Genomic DNA, 16,446 nt, shown 5'->3' with positions numbered 1-16,446 from the left:
AAAGAGGGCCTCGATAGAAAGAAGCCGACCCTGCAACGCTCTGCGTTGTTTGTAACGCTTATTGAGTTTTACCCTGAATAAAGATATTTTATGATAATAACAATAAAAAGCTTTATTGTCTATAAATGTTTTTTTTTTGAAATGCTATTGTATCAACTTCGCAAGCTGTGCTTTTGCTAATGGTAAAATATTATATCTATAAGAGTTAAACTAAAACAATTGCTAGGGAACAATGAGCATTGATTATGGTTGAATGGAGATCCCTTGATAACAGTATCACAAACAAAAGAAAATACCTTATGTCATTTGCTACTAATGTGTACGCTATGTTTCCTGGAGGCTAATTTACATCGCGTGTGTCTAAGATGAATAGAGCGTTACACGTCATTTGGAATCGTGGTAACATATCCAGAAAATGAAAATGGTGACATGTTCTACTCTTAAGCTTATACAATAATCTCGATAGAAAGAAGCCGACCCTGCAACGCTCTATGCTCTGTATAAATCAATGTTCACGAGGTCGTAAAACATACTGCTACGAGTCTCACCTGAAATACAAATCCAGCTTATTGACTTGAAATGAATGACTACAACACTCGCATAGCAATAATCTGTATAACCATATACATTCAAATTGTTTAAAAGGTATTTCCAAAAATCACATTATGAGATATCTGAACCCAAGTGAGATGTTAGTTTACATCTATGTGTTTTACAGACACATTCCAAGTCATTCTTATGTCTCATAGTTATACAAATAATGGGCCATACTTAACATAATTAATGTCTTAAAAAAGACATATGGCATATGGACAGGGCAAGGAATAAGGCCGGGACCTTTGTCAAGTAAAATGTGAACACACATGCAGTCATTGTTATAAAGAGCTTCATATTGTCAACAAAAGAATTGTATGTTACCATAGTAACGTAGGAGAAGTTTTCAAACTTCAATATTACATCGATAAGTTCGATTACTTGACTATTAAGATGACTTGACCTGATTTCCGTTAGCCGATACCTCAATAAGTAGAAAACCATACATAAAATCATTAACGCAGAAACATTAATGAAAACTAATTATTTATCATGCAGAATATTGGTAGATGGTTGATAATATCCTTGTTTAATTTCTGTATATAAGCCGTATTCATTATGACCTGTTGAAATATACACACCAAAAGATAAAAATATTTTCAATGTTTTTGTTGAAATAGAATTTACTATTCATAACATTTAAAAATGTATTGTGGGTAAGAAGAGAAAGAATGCAATTTTGCACACAATCGATCTTCCTTAAGCATGCTCTTGTAATTACATGCATAAAGTATAAGTTGAAATATTTGTTTTCACAGCGACGTTCAAATTCTTCTCATGATTGCATTATGAAAGATGCCTATAGCCGTGATCCATGATCAATCATGTGAAATTGAAATAAAGTGACGAGCGCCTTATAACAAACCATGACACACTGTTGTTATTTTTATTTATTAGGAGCTTGGTAAACCTGTCAATATGAATTGAAATATAAGGACGAGATTAGCTCATATTCTATATTTCTTAATATGTTTATGGATTTTAATAAAGATATTTGGAGGTGTTTTCAAGCACTTGTATAAAGGAAGTTTGACTAGGATGGGATGGCAATTATGAAGAATTCACGAGAACGAGGATTTATTAGTATTCCCTGATTATGTCAGTATTTTGAAGTTTTATTTTTTATTTATTTTTTTATTAATAATATCATTGCAAAGTATTGGTGAATGTATAACCAGAATAACAAATTACACAGGACCTTTTCTAACAATAACGTGCTATGGGTCAACGTTACCTTTAATTCATAATTTTGTAACGTTTTGATAGTGCCAATTGGATAGTTCGATTATTTCACCTTGTAAACGGCCTCAAGACTGTTTACAAGTTTCTTGAGAAGTAAAATATAGATCGATCAACTGAAGTTACCAATAAAATCTTATAAACATCAAAAAAAATATAGATCGATCAATAACATGATTTTTTAATAAAAAAATAATTCTGTAAATACTTTTGATTGATTAATCCATCAGACATGCTGGCAAATATCCAGAACAAAAACAGCACACTTGTTTAAATGGGTTTGAATTGCTAATATTCACAATGATCACTGTCAGCTTAATCTGAAAACTTTCTAAATGAATTTTACATATTATCTTACTAATGAAAATCAAATCATGATGATCATATTTACTGTGCCAAATATTTTTGAAACCAATAGAATTTTTCGCGAATGATCAAAACGATCAGGTGTAAAATGGGATTTCTTTTCGGGTAGTTATGTCATTCGATTTTAATTTAAGTAAATCTCAAAGGTATATGTCTTGTGAGTATGCCACCACCATCATTCATTTTGATGGATTGTCTAAATTTTGGCATATAATTCATTTCATTGACGCCTTGAATTCTATAACCTTTGTGTTATAGATTGGTGTTTACTGAGAAGATGATTTGTTGACAAATCAATTATAGAATACACATAGTTTGGATGCATGGCTAGATTGTATTGAGAGATTCTTCAACAACAAAAAAAATAGTCGCACATTCAAGTGTTCTCTAATGCATGATGATGAGTGAAAATGTAACCAATACAAACTATGAAAAACACTGAAATTTAACACCATTAACTGGATCTCAAATCCTGTCAATGTCATTTAGATAAAACTCCAAACCTTTTACCTAATGTGAATGTTGTATTATGTTTCATAGTGTCTAATGAATACAGATGTAGGACGAGTATGACGATACAATAATAGTGTTTCTGTGTAATGGAAGCATCTACTTTCACCGAGCATTGAGTACACTTGTCTGTCTGTCTGTCTGTCTGTCTGTCTGTCTGTCTGTCTGTCTATGTGTATGTCTGCCTGTATGTATGTATGTATGTATGTATGTATGTATGTATGTATGTATGTATGTATGTATGTATGTATGTATGTATGTATGTATGTATGTAAATCTATGCGAATGGGTGGGGCATGTATGTATTTGACGTCATGTTGTATTCCCTGTATTCCCGACTGTCGTTAGATAAACCAAAACAAGTCACGAGGAGTTAGAATACTACCCAAAGGGTAAATAGGATAAGATAGAACTATTTATTATAAAATTAGACAAGCTTAACTGGGAATTAAACGTTATCTCAGAGGTAAAAACACCATACTGCAAGAGGGTTACAAAGAGGTCGTAATTAGCATGAAAATGTGTCAGCTTATGCAGCTGCGGGGTAAATAGACTGTGTGTATGACCGTGTTGTCATATGCAGGCCTATTGAATTAATGATCGATTTGTTACCATGAACTATAATGTCAGGCATCAACACTCCCATCCCATTGTATGGGTTCAAATACGGTACGAACGACATCTCGATAATTCACAAAGACCACTGATAAATGTGATAATTGATATGATAACAACACATATGTAAACATGTAAATTTGTATATGGCTGAGATAGGCACGCATAAGTATTAGTATATTATATCAATGAACGATTTTTTTTATTATAAGATGAATATAGAATCTACGTTATCATCATCATCATCATCATCATCATCATCATCATCATCATCATCATCATCATCATCATCATCATCATCACCACCACCACCACCACCACCACCACCACCACCACGAAACATAAATTACCATAAATTACATACTTTGTATCGTTTAAGTGAATAGCAAATTCTAATCAGCGCCAACCCGAATAATAAGCAATATAAAGAAAGATGACATTTGCTATGCAATAACACTTTAACGCATCGTATTGTCGAGAGTGGTTTAACGTTTAAACAAACCCCTAGAACGCGTTCATTGTACATGTAGAAATAAAAAAAAACTGTTATTGCTTCTATTAATAAAACAATAGTTGGACCCACAAATAGTAACAGTTCGCGACATATTCATGTTCGTATTGAGATGAAATTATAAATAACTGAAAGGATACATAATTTACAAAGTGAAACATTCTTTAATTAACTCCGTGAAAACCTTCGCGAATATTTAACCACCGTCTAAAGGCTAATATAGACTGCATTGTTACTTACCACACATATTCTTTCACGAAGAAAGAGATAACGAACCAATACACACATATATAGATATAAGTTGTCTTCATTCCTTCAAAAACGTTTTATCTAGCTGTAAAACATACAATAAATACATATCAGTATGCAGATAAATGAATCGGTCAAAACCTGGGGTGTATTTATTCTGTTGCCAGAATGTAACAACGTAGATAAGCATTCAGTATTCACATCATTCAGCTCAATCTCATACACTCTGATGATAATCTAGAATATTTGATATAAGCTTATATTATTAGCTTACTCTAAGTTAGGTCGATCAATTTCCTGAAAATCGAAATTCTTAAAATATCTCATAAAGATTTGCCATGTAAAAGCTTGATCATGGTCCTATTGAAATAATGAAGGTTTTAATGTTTGCTATATTTTAAATTTATCAGTTATGTAAAGTTGTCGCAATTCAGTCTCTGACTGCTACGAACAATTTTAATAAACCATTAATTATTATTATTAATGAAGCAATTAGTGGATTCGTCGTTCATTTACTTACAAGGAAATTCTAGTTTTTAGTTTCTCATAGAGATAACAAAGTATTCGGTGGCCATATTGGAATTCGGTGGATTCGAAACTAGCTTAATTTTGATATCATTCAGATCTCTAATTCAAAGCGTTGTGTGAAGATCTCACGTTTTTTTTTAAATTGATTTTTTTATCTGAAATAGGTTTGAGTTTTATTGAACAACGTAACAACAATCGTTTAAGATGTATATTTTGAGATGTATTTTACGTTAAAGTAATAACGATTAACATTTACAGTCGATTCAAAATAGACTTCTTCATCGTTTTGCATATGTTATGCCTATTATGAATGGCAATATATTTCATCCTGATAAAAAAATCTGTAAATGGTGTCCACAGTAACAAATGTCCTCTACAGCTGTTAAGGGCAAATATTTATAAAGGGGGTCAGGTAAATCAATATATCAATATAATAATGATTATTTATGGAGAAGAAGACAAATAACTAGGAAGTCTGTAAGAAAAATTGATGCGTCATGGTAATTATTACATATATATCACTGTTTTCGTTGTTGTACAGTCAGAAATAAAACCGGTATTTTCACTGTCTCCTATGCAAATGATAAAATAAACCCCAATGCAAAACCCAATCCCTGATGAAAATAAGCAAATAAATGCACATACGCGTTTACTATTGTATCGGAGGTATCTGGAATTTTATCGTTTTCAATGGATATATTCCTATGAAAGATTTTAAATTACTGTAGGTTATTTTAAACTGATATTTGACCAGGAAAGCAAAATTCGCCAAATGTCGCCTGCGGCCTCCGATCCGGAGGCGAACGCCACATCTATTGATGTTAATTAGTAAATAAAGGATACATTTTAATGAATCTATTAGTTCTGGACAACTAAGAAGTGCACCTTCCAGTCGGTTTTCATGGGATTTGGCGAGTTAATTCACAAATATACCCGTTATCAAGTTCTCTTGCAAATAACAGTAAATGACAGATTTGCATAACAATAGGCCACAGTGTCAAAAGGTTACCATCTGATGTTGGTATACCTAAATCATTACGCTATGAAGTACGTCCTTTTCTGAATTATTATATTTGGTGTACATATATAATAATAACAGAAGCCCACGGTCTCACTCTGGATGGTAGGGCATGAAGAAGTTACTTTCACTCGTGATTTGGTTTATTCTGCTGTATTTACGGCGGCAGAATAAATCGAATCACTCGTGAAAATAACTTCTTTATGCCCCACCATCCATTGTAAGGCCGTGGGCTTCTGTCATATTACGTCAGCGTGACAGAGCTTGATGGAAGAACCTTCAGCAACATTGTGACTGTGCAAGTGGAATAGTTTTTATATAGCTCCCGAAAAGCACCTACATGTTAGTATATAGGATAAACAACCATTGAATGACTTGTGCTTTATAACCTATGTAAATCACAAATAAGGTGTGTTTGTTGTAGTCATGTCTTGCGTCGATCATTACTCATCTAAATATTAGTATCTAAGGTATGCTTGATGTATCTCTGTCTTGCGTCGATTATTACACTCAACTGCCAAAGTATTTATGGTAACGGATGAAAAATTACAATATTTTCAGTACAGTAAAATAATTAATCAAAAGATAGCTATTTACATGATGAAAAAACTTTAAGAGAGGATTTTAGTGACTTTGGTCGGATAATTCCATACCAACGTCAATTAAATAATGCAATAAATCTTTTCTATGAAGCTTAAAAAAGCTTAAAGTATTTTGATTTTGTGTCTATTTTTATCTTTTAATTAGAAGGTTTATTCTTGCATTCCATCCCATATTTTACCCTGTGTTAAGATCTGGCAGATTGAAATGTTGATGAAATGGACACACGAAGCAATGCAAAATCACTGTCATTTTAATCTTATCTCATGGTGGCATTTTACTTTTCTGTCTCGCATATTGAGTAAGACGGCAATTATATTATTGTGGAACCAACAAGTACATGCATCAATTACTGAGAGGCACGCTTGACTAACCAACGGCCATATAAAGTGTGTGTTTACAATCTTCCATCTTCATATTAAGTTACATATATATGAGGGAAAAATACACTGTTTAAAATCAAATTGTATCTTGGAATTAAATAACAATATTAATCATAATATTCTAGATCTATATATCAATTCAGTAACTCTTCTTGATTTGCAAGCCAACCGTATCAGTGTTGTGACAACAGTTTATCAAGTGCATCGTACATCATTCTAAGTAGCGCCAAGTCTTCTGCTTAGTTTGTTTATTGATGGCTTAGCTTTCGCTCATCAGTCGTCGGAAACGTGATCTCGATTGCAGACTAAAAAACAACAGTCCTAATATATCGATCATTTACTGTTAAGCATCTGACATTTGTTAAATGTAATGAATTAATGTATTAAAACCAGAACGACAATTCATGCTTAATTGGTTGGATGGATTCCAAATATTCCTATATCTGTTTTATTTTGAATAGGTAGTTCGCATTCTGTACGAATTGCAACCATCATACCTCCTCACCCACCCACTGTATTTTACATCGTTATTTAAATGTTTAAATCTTGAAGCATATATAGTTTAATGAGAAAATGTACAAGATACCATTATATATGTATGTATGTATGTATGTATGTATGTATGTATGTATGTATGTATGTATGTATGTATGTGCGTATGTGCGTATGTATGTATGTATGTATGTATGTATGTATGTATGTATGTATGTATGTATGTATGTATGTATGTATGTGTGTGTGTGCGCGGGCGAGTGAGCGTGTGTGTGTGTGTGTGTGTGTGTGTGTGTGTGCGTGCGTGAGTGTGCGTGGGTGGGTAGGTAGGTAGGTAGTTAGGTAGGTAGGTAATAGCACCAACAATTATGGTATGTTAGTTCCTTCGAATACGCCTCTATTTGAAAGGCTTTAAGATTGCACGGAATTCTTTTGTTTTGCATCAAAAGTACAAGGGAAGCATTTATCTTTTAATACTTTTAATTATCATACAAAGTAAAGCGTTTATAAAGTACTGCAGTAGACAATTGTTGCTACTTTGTGCACAGTGACAATAGCATTAAATGAATCAATTGCAAGCTATTCTACTGTACTTGTTGTTCTTTGAGTGACAACAGTCTGTCTGTCTGTCTGTCTGTCTGTCTGTCTGTCTGTTGTGTGAACGTCAGAGAGAGGGCACTTTGATAGTCAGATAGACACCTTAAAAATCATCAACAGATGCAGCCTTTACAACGCTTCAGCCCTCCTAATACCCTGATGATAGGTAGTCTGTAAATCGGCAATTTCCAATAGCATTATAATTGTAGGCGCATGGCAGTGTCTTCCCCTATTAAGGGAGGATTTCCCCTGTTTGATATATTTTGCCCCCTTCAACCACCTTATGCTCTCTAGTGGTCACCAACCATCTGTCGTCATTTAACTTTTCAAACTCAACATGCATCCAGGGTAGACTTTGTTACCACTCAAAACTATATATAGCAAGGCCAGTAGTATATATTGTTAATATTTCATATTATCTTCGTACCTGGATGATTTCGTCATCATTGAATATGAATAATAAGAATGACACAAAGCTGGTGCCGACGACAAAGCAAGACAAATAATCGGACATTTGTGTAATCGACACTTCTATATTCGTCAAATAGTTGTGTTCAGGTAAACAAAGCATTTACTTCAGTTGACAAAGGGAATCCCAATTGACAGATTGAAAGATTGTTTGGCTTCTAATTGAAGGAACATCTTATTTTTTACGCCGAATTTATACGTCCTAAGGTTAATTCTTCATGCATGCATGCAATATACTTGTGGTATTTTACTACCTGAATCATATTTGTACTTAGACATCAGTTGCTATTGACAGAAGTCAGCCATGATAATATTAGTGATATAGTGATAGGTCTATAATTTGTCGATAAAGCATACTAGGCACATGTCAACTTTACTAACAACGTCGGAAGCTGATTTTTATTTTATTTAATATGGTTTAATGGAAGTTTCATATACGGCGTAAAAAATAATTGTGTGGTTCCGATTACATTCAATTTCAGAATAGGTGGGGTAGGTAGATTTTTTATTCTATTTTTTTTTCATATGTGAGTGTAGTTCAGGTAGTTATGTTTTCCGTTGTTTTCTATATGGTCTCTGTGTTATTGGTTTCATCTCATCAGAGGTACAGCCATTATAGATTAGAAGAACAGTTCTATATTGTCTTTTTAAATTGATGTCAGTTTACGCATCCACTATTTCTAGCGAGACTTCACAATTTTCGCAATTTTATTATTTTTTTCTCGAATACGTACAAAAAAGGTTTAGAATCTGCGTGAAAAACTAGGTGGGGTCGGGTAACCGGTACCAAACAACTTTTTTATTAGGCCTAAGTATTCTTACGTTAATAACAAATATTAAACTAAAGTTGGGCCACTTTGCATTCTCTAGAAATTTTAGTTTGAGGATTCCACTCTTTACGTTCCCTCGCCAACGTTAATGACAAAATATACTTTCAATTGTCATCGTGTGCAGTCTCAATTGATTTTAAGAGAATACTAACCACTAACAACTGACCGTGTCTGGCAGATTGTTAAGAGGAATTAAGTCGCGGAATATCAAATCGATTGTGATACACAGGTGCCTTAGTTTGATTTCCTAAAACTAACTAGTTTTAGAAAGGATTAAATAAAACAATATACCACCAATCGATAGATTGAGAAGACAATCAGATCACGTGATTCAGGGTCTTAATGGATAGATTTAATTAAAGGCCGAAGTGTCGCGCCTGCAAAGTGTGATAAGATAATTGTGCAAGGTTGTCTTCAAGGTCGGTCACTATATTTCATCGTTATCATGGCAAGATTACTAGGGGCATAGATGTGCTCATGATCACACAATAGTTTCCATTCTCTGATGATCAGACTAGGCAGACGGCAGTCATTTTCTGAATGCTGACCGTCAAAAAACTATCTCGGTGGCGATATCGTTTTTTCTTAAAAGTGATATCGAATCCAACGCCCAAAATACTTGCTTTGTTCCGGTTACCTAACCACACCTAGATTTTCACCGACCCTAAACTTTTGTAGACGTATTCGAGAAAAAAACAAATAAATAAAGAAAACTGTGAAGTGTGTACAGCCATTACAGATTGGAAGAACAGTTTTATATTGTCTTTTTAAGTTTAAGCATCAACTATTTCTTGTGAGACTTCACAATTTTTGCGATTATACTATTTCTTTCTTGAATTAGGGGCGGCAGTAAAAGAAACGAGGTGGGGTCGGGTAACCGGAACCAAACAATTATTTTTTTAGGCCTAAACAATCCATTTGTTAAAGTGGAAATGTCTGTCGATTATATAATACACACTCGTAAAATCGATCCACGTCATTCTATTTACGTTGTGTAGTCGTTTTATTTTTATGCAAACATAAAAGCCAATTATGAGTTTTGCTAACACAACGATACATCAAACCAATTTGTTTCAATATATGCACCACATGAACGATTTCAGGAAATTGCTATTTCCAAGCAATGAAAGCTGTATTTTCTCAGCTTTAGGGTCTAACATTCAAAGAATTCGTCTTTTCATACACAAACAAGCACACAAAAGAATAATAACTGAATGCCGATGGTGAAAAAACTATTATTAGTAGAAATAAGCAATTAATATTTGTACTTGTAGGCATACTATTCTTTATCTAGGATTTTTTGGACACGCTTTTATGTGATTAGAAAATTTACGAGAATTAACATAAAATTAATTGATAAACATAAATCAAATTGACTAAATATACGTGTGAATATTAATCAACGGTGGCTATCAATCAACAGACTTTAATTGTAATCAAAATAATCGTGACGTTAATTGCAACATAGCACATTTAGGACTTCAAGCAATCACGGTGTAATCTAGAAATTCTCATAATGAAGAAAAAATGTGATCGTTTTTGCACCCTTGGGAATTTAGCAATTAAGTCTGGACACTATTACTACTATCAGAGATAAATTAATCAATTTTGATGAAAAAAGTGGGTGTTCTAATATAGCCAGGATCACACTTCGTTGAAATAAATCAATTAATTGTGGGAAGGAAGTTGGTATTGCGACATTGAAAATACTTCGACTTGTGATGTCCATTTAGTCTTTTTAAAATATTCCAATTAAAACAGGATGAAGTCTGATGACTAGACGAAAATATTAAATATTAATAAACAGTAATTACTAAAATGAATCTAAGAAACATGCTAAAGGAATGACAGATGAATATATAATGAAACCTAATATCATATCTGTAAAGCAAATGAAGTGAAGATTGCATACAAAACTTACAGGCTTAAACATGCGTTATCGTATGTGTCAACGGATATGCGCCAGTGAATGTCATTAGTTATTTCCAACCGTCAACTGGAGATTTAACTATCATGTTATAATATACTGAGAGAGAGAGAGAGAGAGAGAGAGAGAGAGAGAGAGAGAGAGAGAGAGAGAGAGAGAGAGAGAGAGAGAGAGAGAGAGAGAGAGAGAGAGAGAGAGAGAGAGAGAGAGAGAGAGAGAGAGAGAGAGAGAGAGAGAGAGAGAGAGAGAGAGAGAGAGAGAGAGAGAGAGAGAGACAAGTGAGACAGAGACAAAGAGAGAGAAAGAGAGAGATAGAGGTTGCTTGTATGTTCTTTATCAATGGCGTGCAAAATTTGTTTCGATTTTCCATGTCGTGACTTACAAAAGTATGATTATTCCCATAGCGAAATACAGCAGATATAAAAGTTAATAAAAGTAACGACACATATTTGAGTTATCTTTTATTTGTATTTGAATTTTCAATCAATGTAACAGTTCTAAATGCTATAGTTTAACATCCATTACTTTCCAATGTCTCCTTTACATCAATGATACGAAAGAGCAAAGGAGTGGTGATTTGGCGAGACAAAACCATGCAGATTCCAGAGATGACATGGATACCGTGAAAAAGAGGGAAGATAGGCAGATAGCTATGGTTACAAAGACCATTTTATTGGTCTGGGTATACATGTATCAAAGGACTGCTCATAAGATTAAGTTAGTGTCGTCAACTTTCCAAAGAGATGCCAAAGATGATGCAGATAATACATCTTCAGATGTCACAAGTGTCATTGACCGATAGAAGGTTAGATGTAAAGTTTTCAGTTAATTACCGATATACTTTGCCACCCGTTACACTCACACATATTTCGTATCAATCGCTGCTCACGTGTATAGATACAATCACAAATTTGTTATTCAATGCCATAGCGATAATTTAAGCTTGACAAATACTTAGTTTTTGACCGTTGGCTATCAGTTTCAAAATAAGACTGTTTATCGCAAAGCCCCGTTTTCTAATGTCTTGGGAGTACAATTGCAAATATACCATCAATCTACTAATTTGAAACAATTTCAAGGTAACGTCATTGAAACCCCAAAGTGTGAATGTTGAAGTTAAGTTTTGTATTCTAGTAGGACATATCGTATTTTAGTAGGACAAAACCAACTATCTAGCTTAATTGCCAAAGGAGAAAGTGGCCTTTGTTTAAACTCAGCTATCTTGCGTATTTTTTGAGATATGTGATATTCATGAATTTATATATCAGGATTACAGATAGTAGTGACGTTTGATGTCTTAGAAAAAAGTTAAAATGCGACATGAAGAAACGGAATTTCCGTTTTAAAGGCCAGGGTTTCAATCCCATGGTCTCACATTAGTGATATCTTATCAGTACAGCAATGACGATTATATAGAATCATTTTGTTTTGTGCAACAACTTTTTTTATAGCTCTGCCAGATAATTGTTTGTCGCGTGACCCCTCAATTTTAAACTGGATCTTGAAGGCACAGTTGTGGATTGACGTTAATGTCTTAACATTAGACAGAGCAATTAACATCTGATGTAGCCACTCTTTATATTACATGTGTAATTCTACGACTAATTGTTTAAAATAGCAGGATCGACAAACCAATAAGTCCTTAATTCAATTTTCTCATTTGATTTAACGTCGTTGTATTGTCCTGTATGTAGCCAGTTGTGCACACATTCACGTCACGAGTATCACCGAAATTGTCACAGCCACGCCAATAACTCATAATGCAGTAGGATTGAAAGCGACGCATAGCGATGTCGGACTTGATTTCAAATGTCAGCTGGCTGCAACTGGTGAAGGACCAGCTAAAATGATAACATATCTAAATATGGCATTGTTTTGTTTTGTTTTGTTTGTTTGTGTGTGTATCTTTTGATGATATGCATTGAATATATACTGAAAGAAAATTGCCAGTATTTTGAAACCCACCTTCAATCATTACTACAGTCATTCACTTTAACTGTTTGATACTTTCTCTGTTAGTTTTGTTCATCGATAGTCACGTATTGTTTGTACACATAGCACAGTCTGCTCTATTGTAGTCAGATAAAATGTGATGGGGAAGCGCTTAGCGTACCATGCACTCATCAGTCGTCAGTTATAGTAAGTGCACCGTAATTTCAGTGGTTTTGGCCCTATGCACTTCATAAAATTAGCACTATTTAAAGTAAAACCCGCAATTTTGTAGAAAAAAGACATAGATCGTAAATTGTTCCATCGTTCAAGCGTGGAAAGTGAATGAATGAGATACATGTAAACGTAGCAGTGTCACTTACCTGCATATACAATTGTAACACAATGCCGATAACATCCAAACAACCGACCCCCACTCTCGCTCTGACGGTTTCCTTGACGCCCATCCACATGTAAAGTTATAAAACATGAAATTTTGTGTTCATAGGTCGCTTGATCGTGACGTCACTCGTTTAACAATGAATAACCGTCCGTTTGGAATACAGTAAATTAGGATTGCTATGCAGACGTGCTTCAAAGGAGAAATACAGCATGCCGACACAGCTCGCGATTTGAATACTAATTTCAAATGCGTACGGCGATTGCAGTCTCCAGGGGTCTACTGGAGCGCCACCCCACGTCGAAAGATTATTCAATTGATTTTACGTGGTTACAGACGAAAAAAGAAAGCTTATAATCAATACAAGTTATCGATTTCTTTACTTTGTTCTAATTCTTATCTCACCAAGGATGTACACAGCATTATATGGTAAATTAGACGCTGTGTACAAGTATGTTACTAAGTGATCTTACACAATTATATATTTCATATCAAAGATGCTTCATAGGACATGCTTTTTTGAGACTGGCTGTTGTAGCAGCGTGGTTGTAAATGTTTAGTTCACGTAAGGATGGCTACTAAATAAGTACTTGACAACAAAAATTGTTCTTTTGAAATTAATCAATTCAAAAAAAGCTACATGTACAGCTATTTCTTTCTTTCTTTCTTGCATTTCATGTTCATGTTCCGACACTATATTTTTCAGACGTCAATTTTATCACGTGACATTTTGAGTAATTGTTGTAGCTAACTCTGGTCTGACATGCACCATGTCTCGGGGGATGTTCTGTTTATCAGAATTTGGTGTACATTTGTACATTGAGTATATTGTTATAATTCATTCATATGATTTATTCATATGATTTATGAGAATAAATTATTACATTTGTATTATTTTTATTATTATTATATCTAACAATACTTTCCACTATAATAAAGTAAAACATATTACAAACAAAGAGAAATATTTATTGGGGAAAGGCGATCGATTTGTCAGACATTCATTTTTAAATAATGAATGTATATTTTGAATATTTTGAAATGTATTTTACCGCTTTCATATTTTAGATTAAATAACAATATTACAACAGTTTGGATATAACATTTCCATAATAATATTTAAGGGAATCGGGTATGAAAACCTTAAACACCACCGGGTTTGAACAAATAATCGTGACCTGGAACGAGGCTCATCAGTTACATCTTAACCCTATTTTGTTTAATTTCAAGAAAACAATGAAAGTAGAAATTATAAATGATTTCTCCATAAAGAGATGCATTACAGATCTTAACTTTTGCTGACTTCATTTGATTTCATCTAAAGTATATATAAACATGTGACATTCAACTTACTAAAGCATTGTTTAACCGTATCTCGGGATGATCGATCGTAAACGTTAGATCTGTTGACTAGCAGTCACGCTCATACAAACTGAATGATCCAATGATATAATATTTTGGTTACATCCAACAATTGCTGATGTAGAAATAGGCACACGCATTAACTTTCCAATATATATGTAAATTTTCTACTCATTTAGATTATGCAATGAAGTACGAGGTAAGATTAACTAAGTATTATGTAATAAATAAAAAAGTATGTGTCTTCCGTTTATAGCCTCACTTGCTGTTTATTTCATTGTTGGACAAGTTGGACATTCAAGTCGAGGTATTTTAAGAAGATTACACGTAATACCACTTGACTTGGGTACATGGTTTTGCACTTAAATGTATCTGTTGTGGAAAAGAAGAAAACAATCGTCGATTTTTTGTCACGAGAGGTTTTAGGTTATCTCAAGTTGAATGAGAGCTTGAGGCTTTCTGCTTGTAGTAACTATGCTATGAAAAGCCCCATACCTGACATAGTGACAAACTTCAACCACTGCAATGCAACCGGTTTCATCTAAACATGAAGTCGATATTAATGAATATTAAATACGTTTGAATTCCGTATTATCATTTCTATTTATTCAAATAACTAATTGTAACTTACTGCAGGGATATCTGTATTCATTATGTGGGATCAACGCTGTCGCTTCATTCTGAAAATTCGTGTCTTGGGTTGTGACTCTGGTGACTTTACGTAAGCATTCATCATATGTATTTATTTACCAGCAAACATATACACATAAATGACATTCAGCTTACTGGAGGCATTTGCGTTAAATTCTTTTTGAACACAAATAAAATGTAACAGAAAACATATTTTCTATACTTCTTCTACGTGCTATCAAAACTGTTCAAGGTCAAACTTTGATATGACAAATTGAATTCGAATTACACAACATTTTGTGAGAAGAGTTTTTTTCTCCTTCAGTTAATCTAGAATGGCATCTGGAATTCTGACAAACGTATATTGGAAACAGTTCAAACTACATTCCGACCTGATTTCTAATTAGGGAATCAGGAAACAGCCGAGTGTATGAATCCGATCACTTACCGTGAAATCCTACCTATATCAACCCTCATCACACGAGCAAAACACGTTCATCTAGTTTATCCTTATTTTTATTACTTTCCTAAAGCGTCTGGGTTAACATTTTAGTACACTAATTCGTGAACAAGTGGCACGTTTGTGTCACATATCAAATTCAGACAAACTTCGTTCGATGAATATATATTGGTGATTGGAGGCAGTGTAATCAATTGATTACGAAGTTCGTTTATTGGAGGTCACACCAGTAAATTTACAAAACATAAATTCATTCAAACTACCAAGAGATTGTGGCACCGTGATCTCCAGTCTAAAGGTAATATTCCATATCTTCATCAATATGTAATGTTTGTGAGATATAGATATACTGTCTTGGTATATAGTTTAATGTAGGCACGTCATTCGATTTGAAATACTGAATGGACATGGATTGTTTATATTGTGGTTTCTGTAAAAAAAACCAAATAATACATTTTATCTAAAGTGTTTATATGTATATTGTTCTTGGATTCTGCTCGAATAATATGTGTGTGTGTGTGTGTGTGTGTGTATGTGTGTTTGTCTGTCTGTCTGTCTGTCTGTCTGACTGTCTGTCTGTCTGTCTGTCTGTCTGTCTATTTGTTTGTTTGTTTGTGTGTGTGTGTGTGTGTGTGTTTGTTTGTCTGTCTGTCTGTATCTGTGTATGTATGTATGTATGTATGTATGTATGTATGTATGTATGTATGTATGTATGTATGTATGTATGTACACATGAAA

At 33.8% G+C, this 16,446-nt stretch overlaps 1 protein-coding gene across 1 annotated transcript in view; it reads right to left on the bottom strand.

Moving 5' to 3' along the window:
- LOC144444507 (glycine receptor subunit alpha-4-like) overlaps positions 1–13,478 on the bottom strand; it is a 67,078-nt gene extending 53,600 nt beyond the window's left edge. Inside the window, exons 1-2 of the mRNA XM_078133943.1 lie at positions 13,240–13,478; positions 4,076–4,169 (exon numbers count right to left, since the gene is read on the bottom strand). Of these exons, the coding sequence (XP_077990069.1) occupies positions 4,076–4,146 (71 nt within the window). The 5' untranslated portion in view covers positions 4,147–4,169; positions 13,240–13,478. The remainder of the gene's footprint in view (positions 1–4,075; positions 4,170–13,239) is intronic.
- Between the last annotated feature and the right edge of the window lie 2,968 nt (positions 13,479–16,446).

Source organism: Glandiceps talaboti, chromosome 13 (assembly GCF_964340395.1).
Source record: "Glandiceps talaboti chromosome 13, keGlaTala1.1, whole genome shotgun sequence".
Classification (NCBI taxonomy): domain Eukaryota; kingdom Metazoa; phylum Hemichordata; class Enteropneusta; family Spengelidae; genus Glandiceps; species Glandiceps talaboti.
This window is presented reverse-complemented; position numbering and strand designations above follow the sequence as displayed.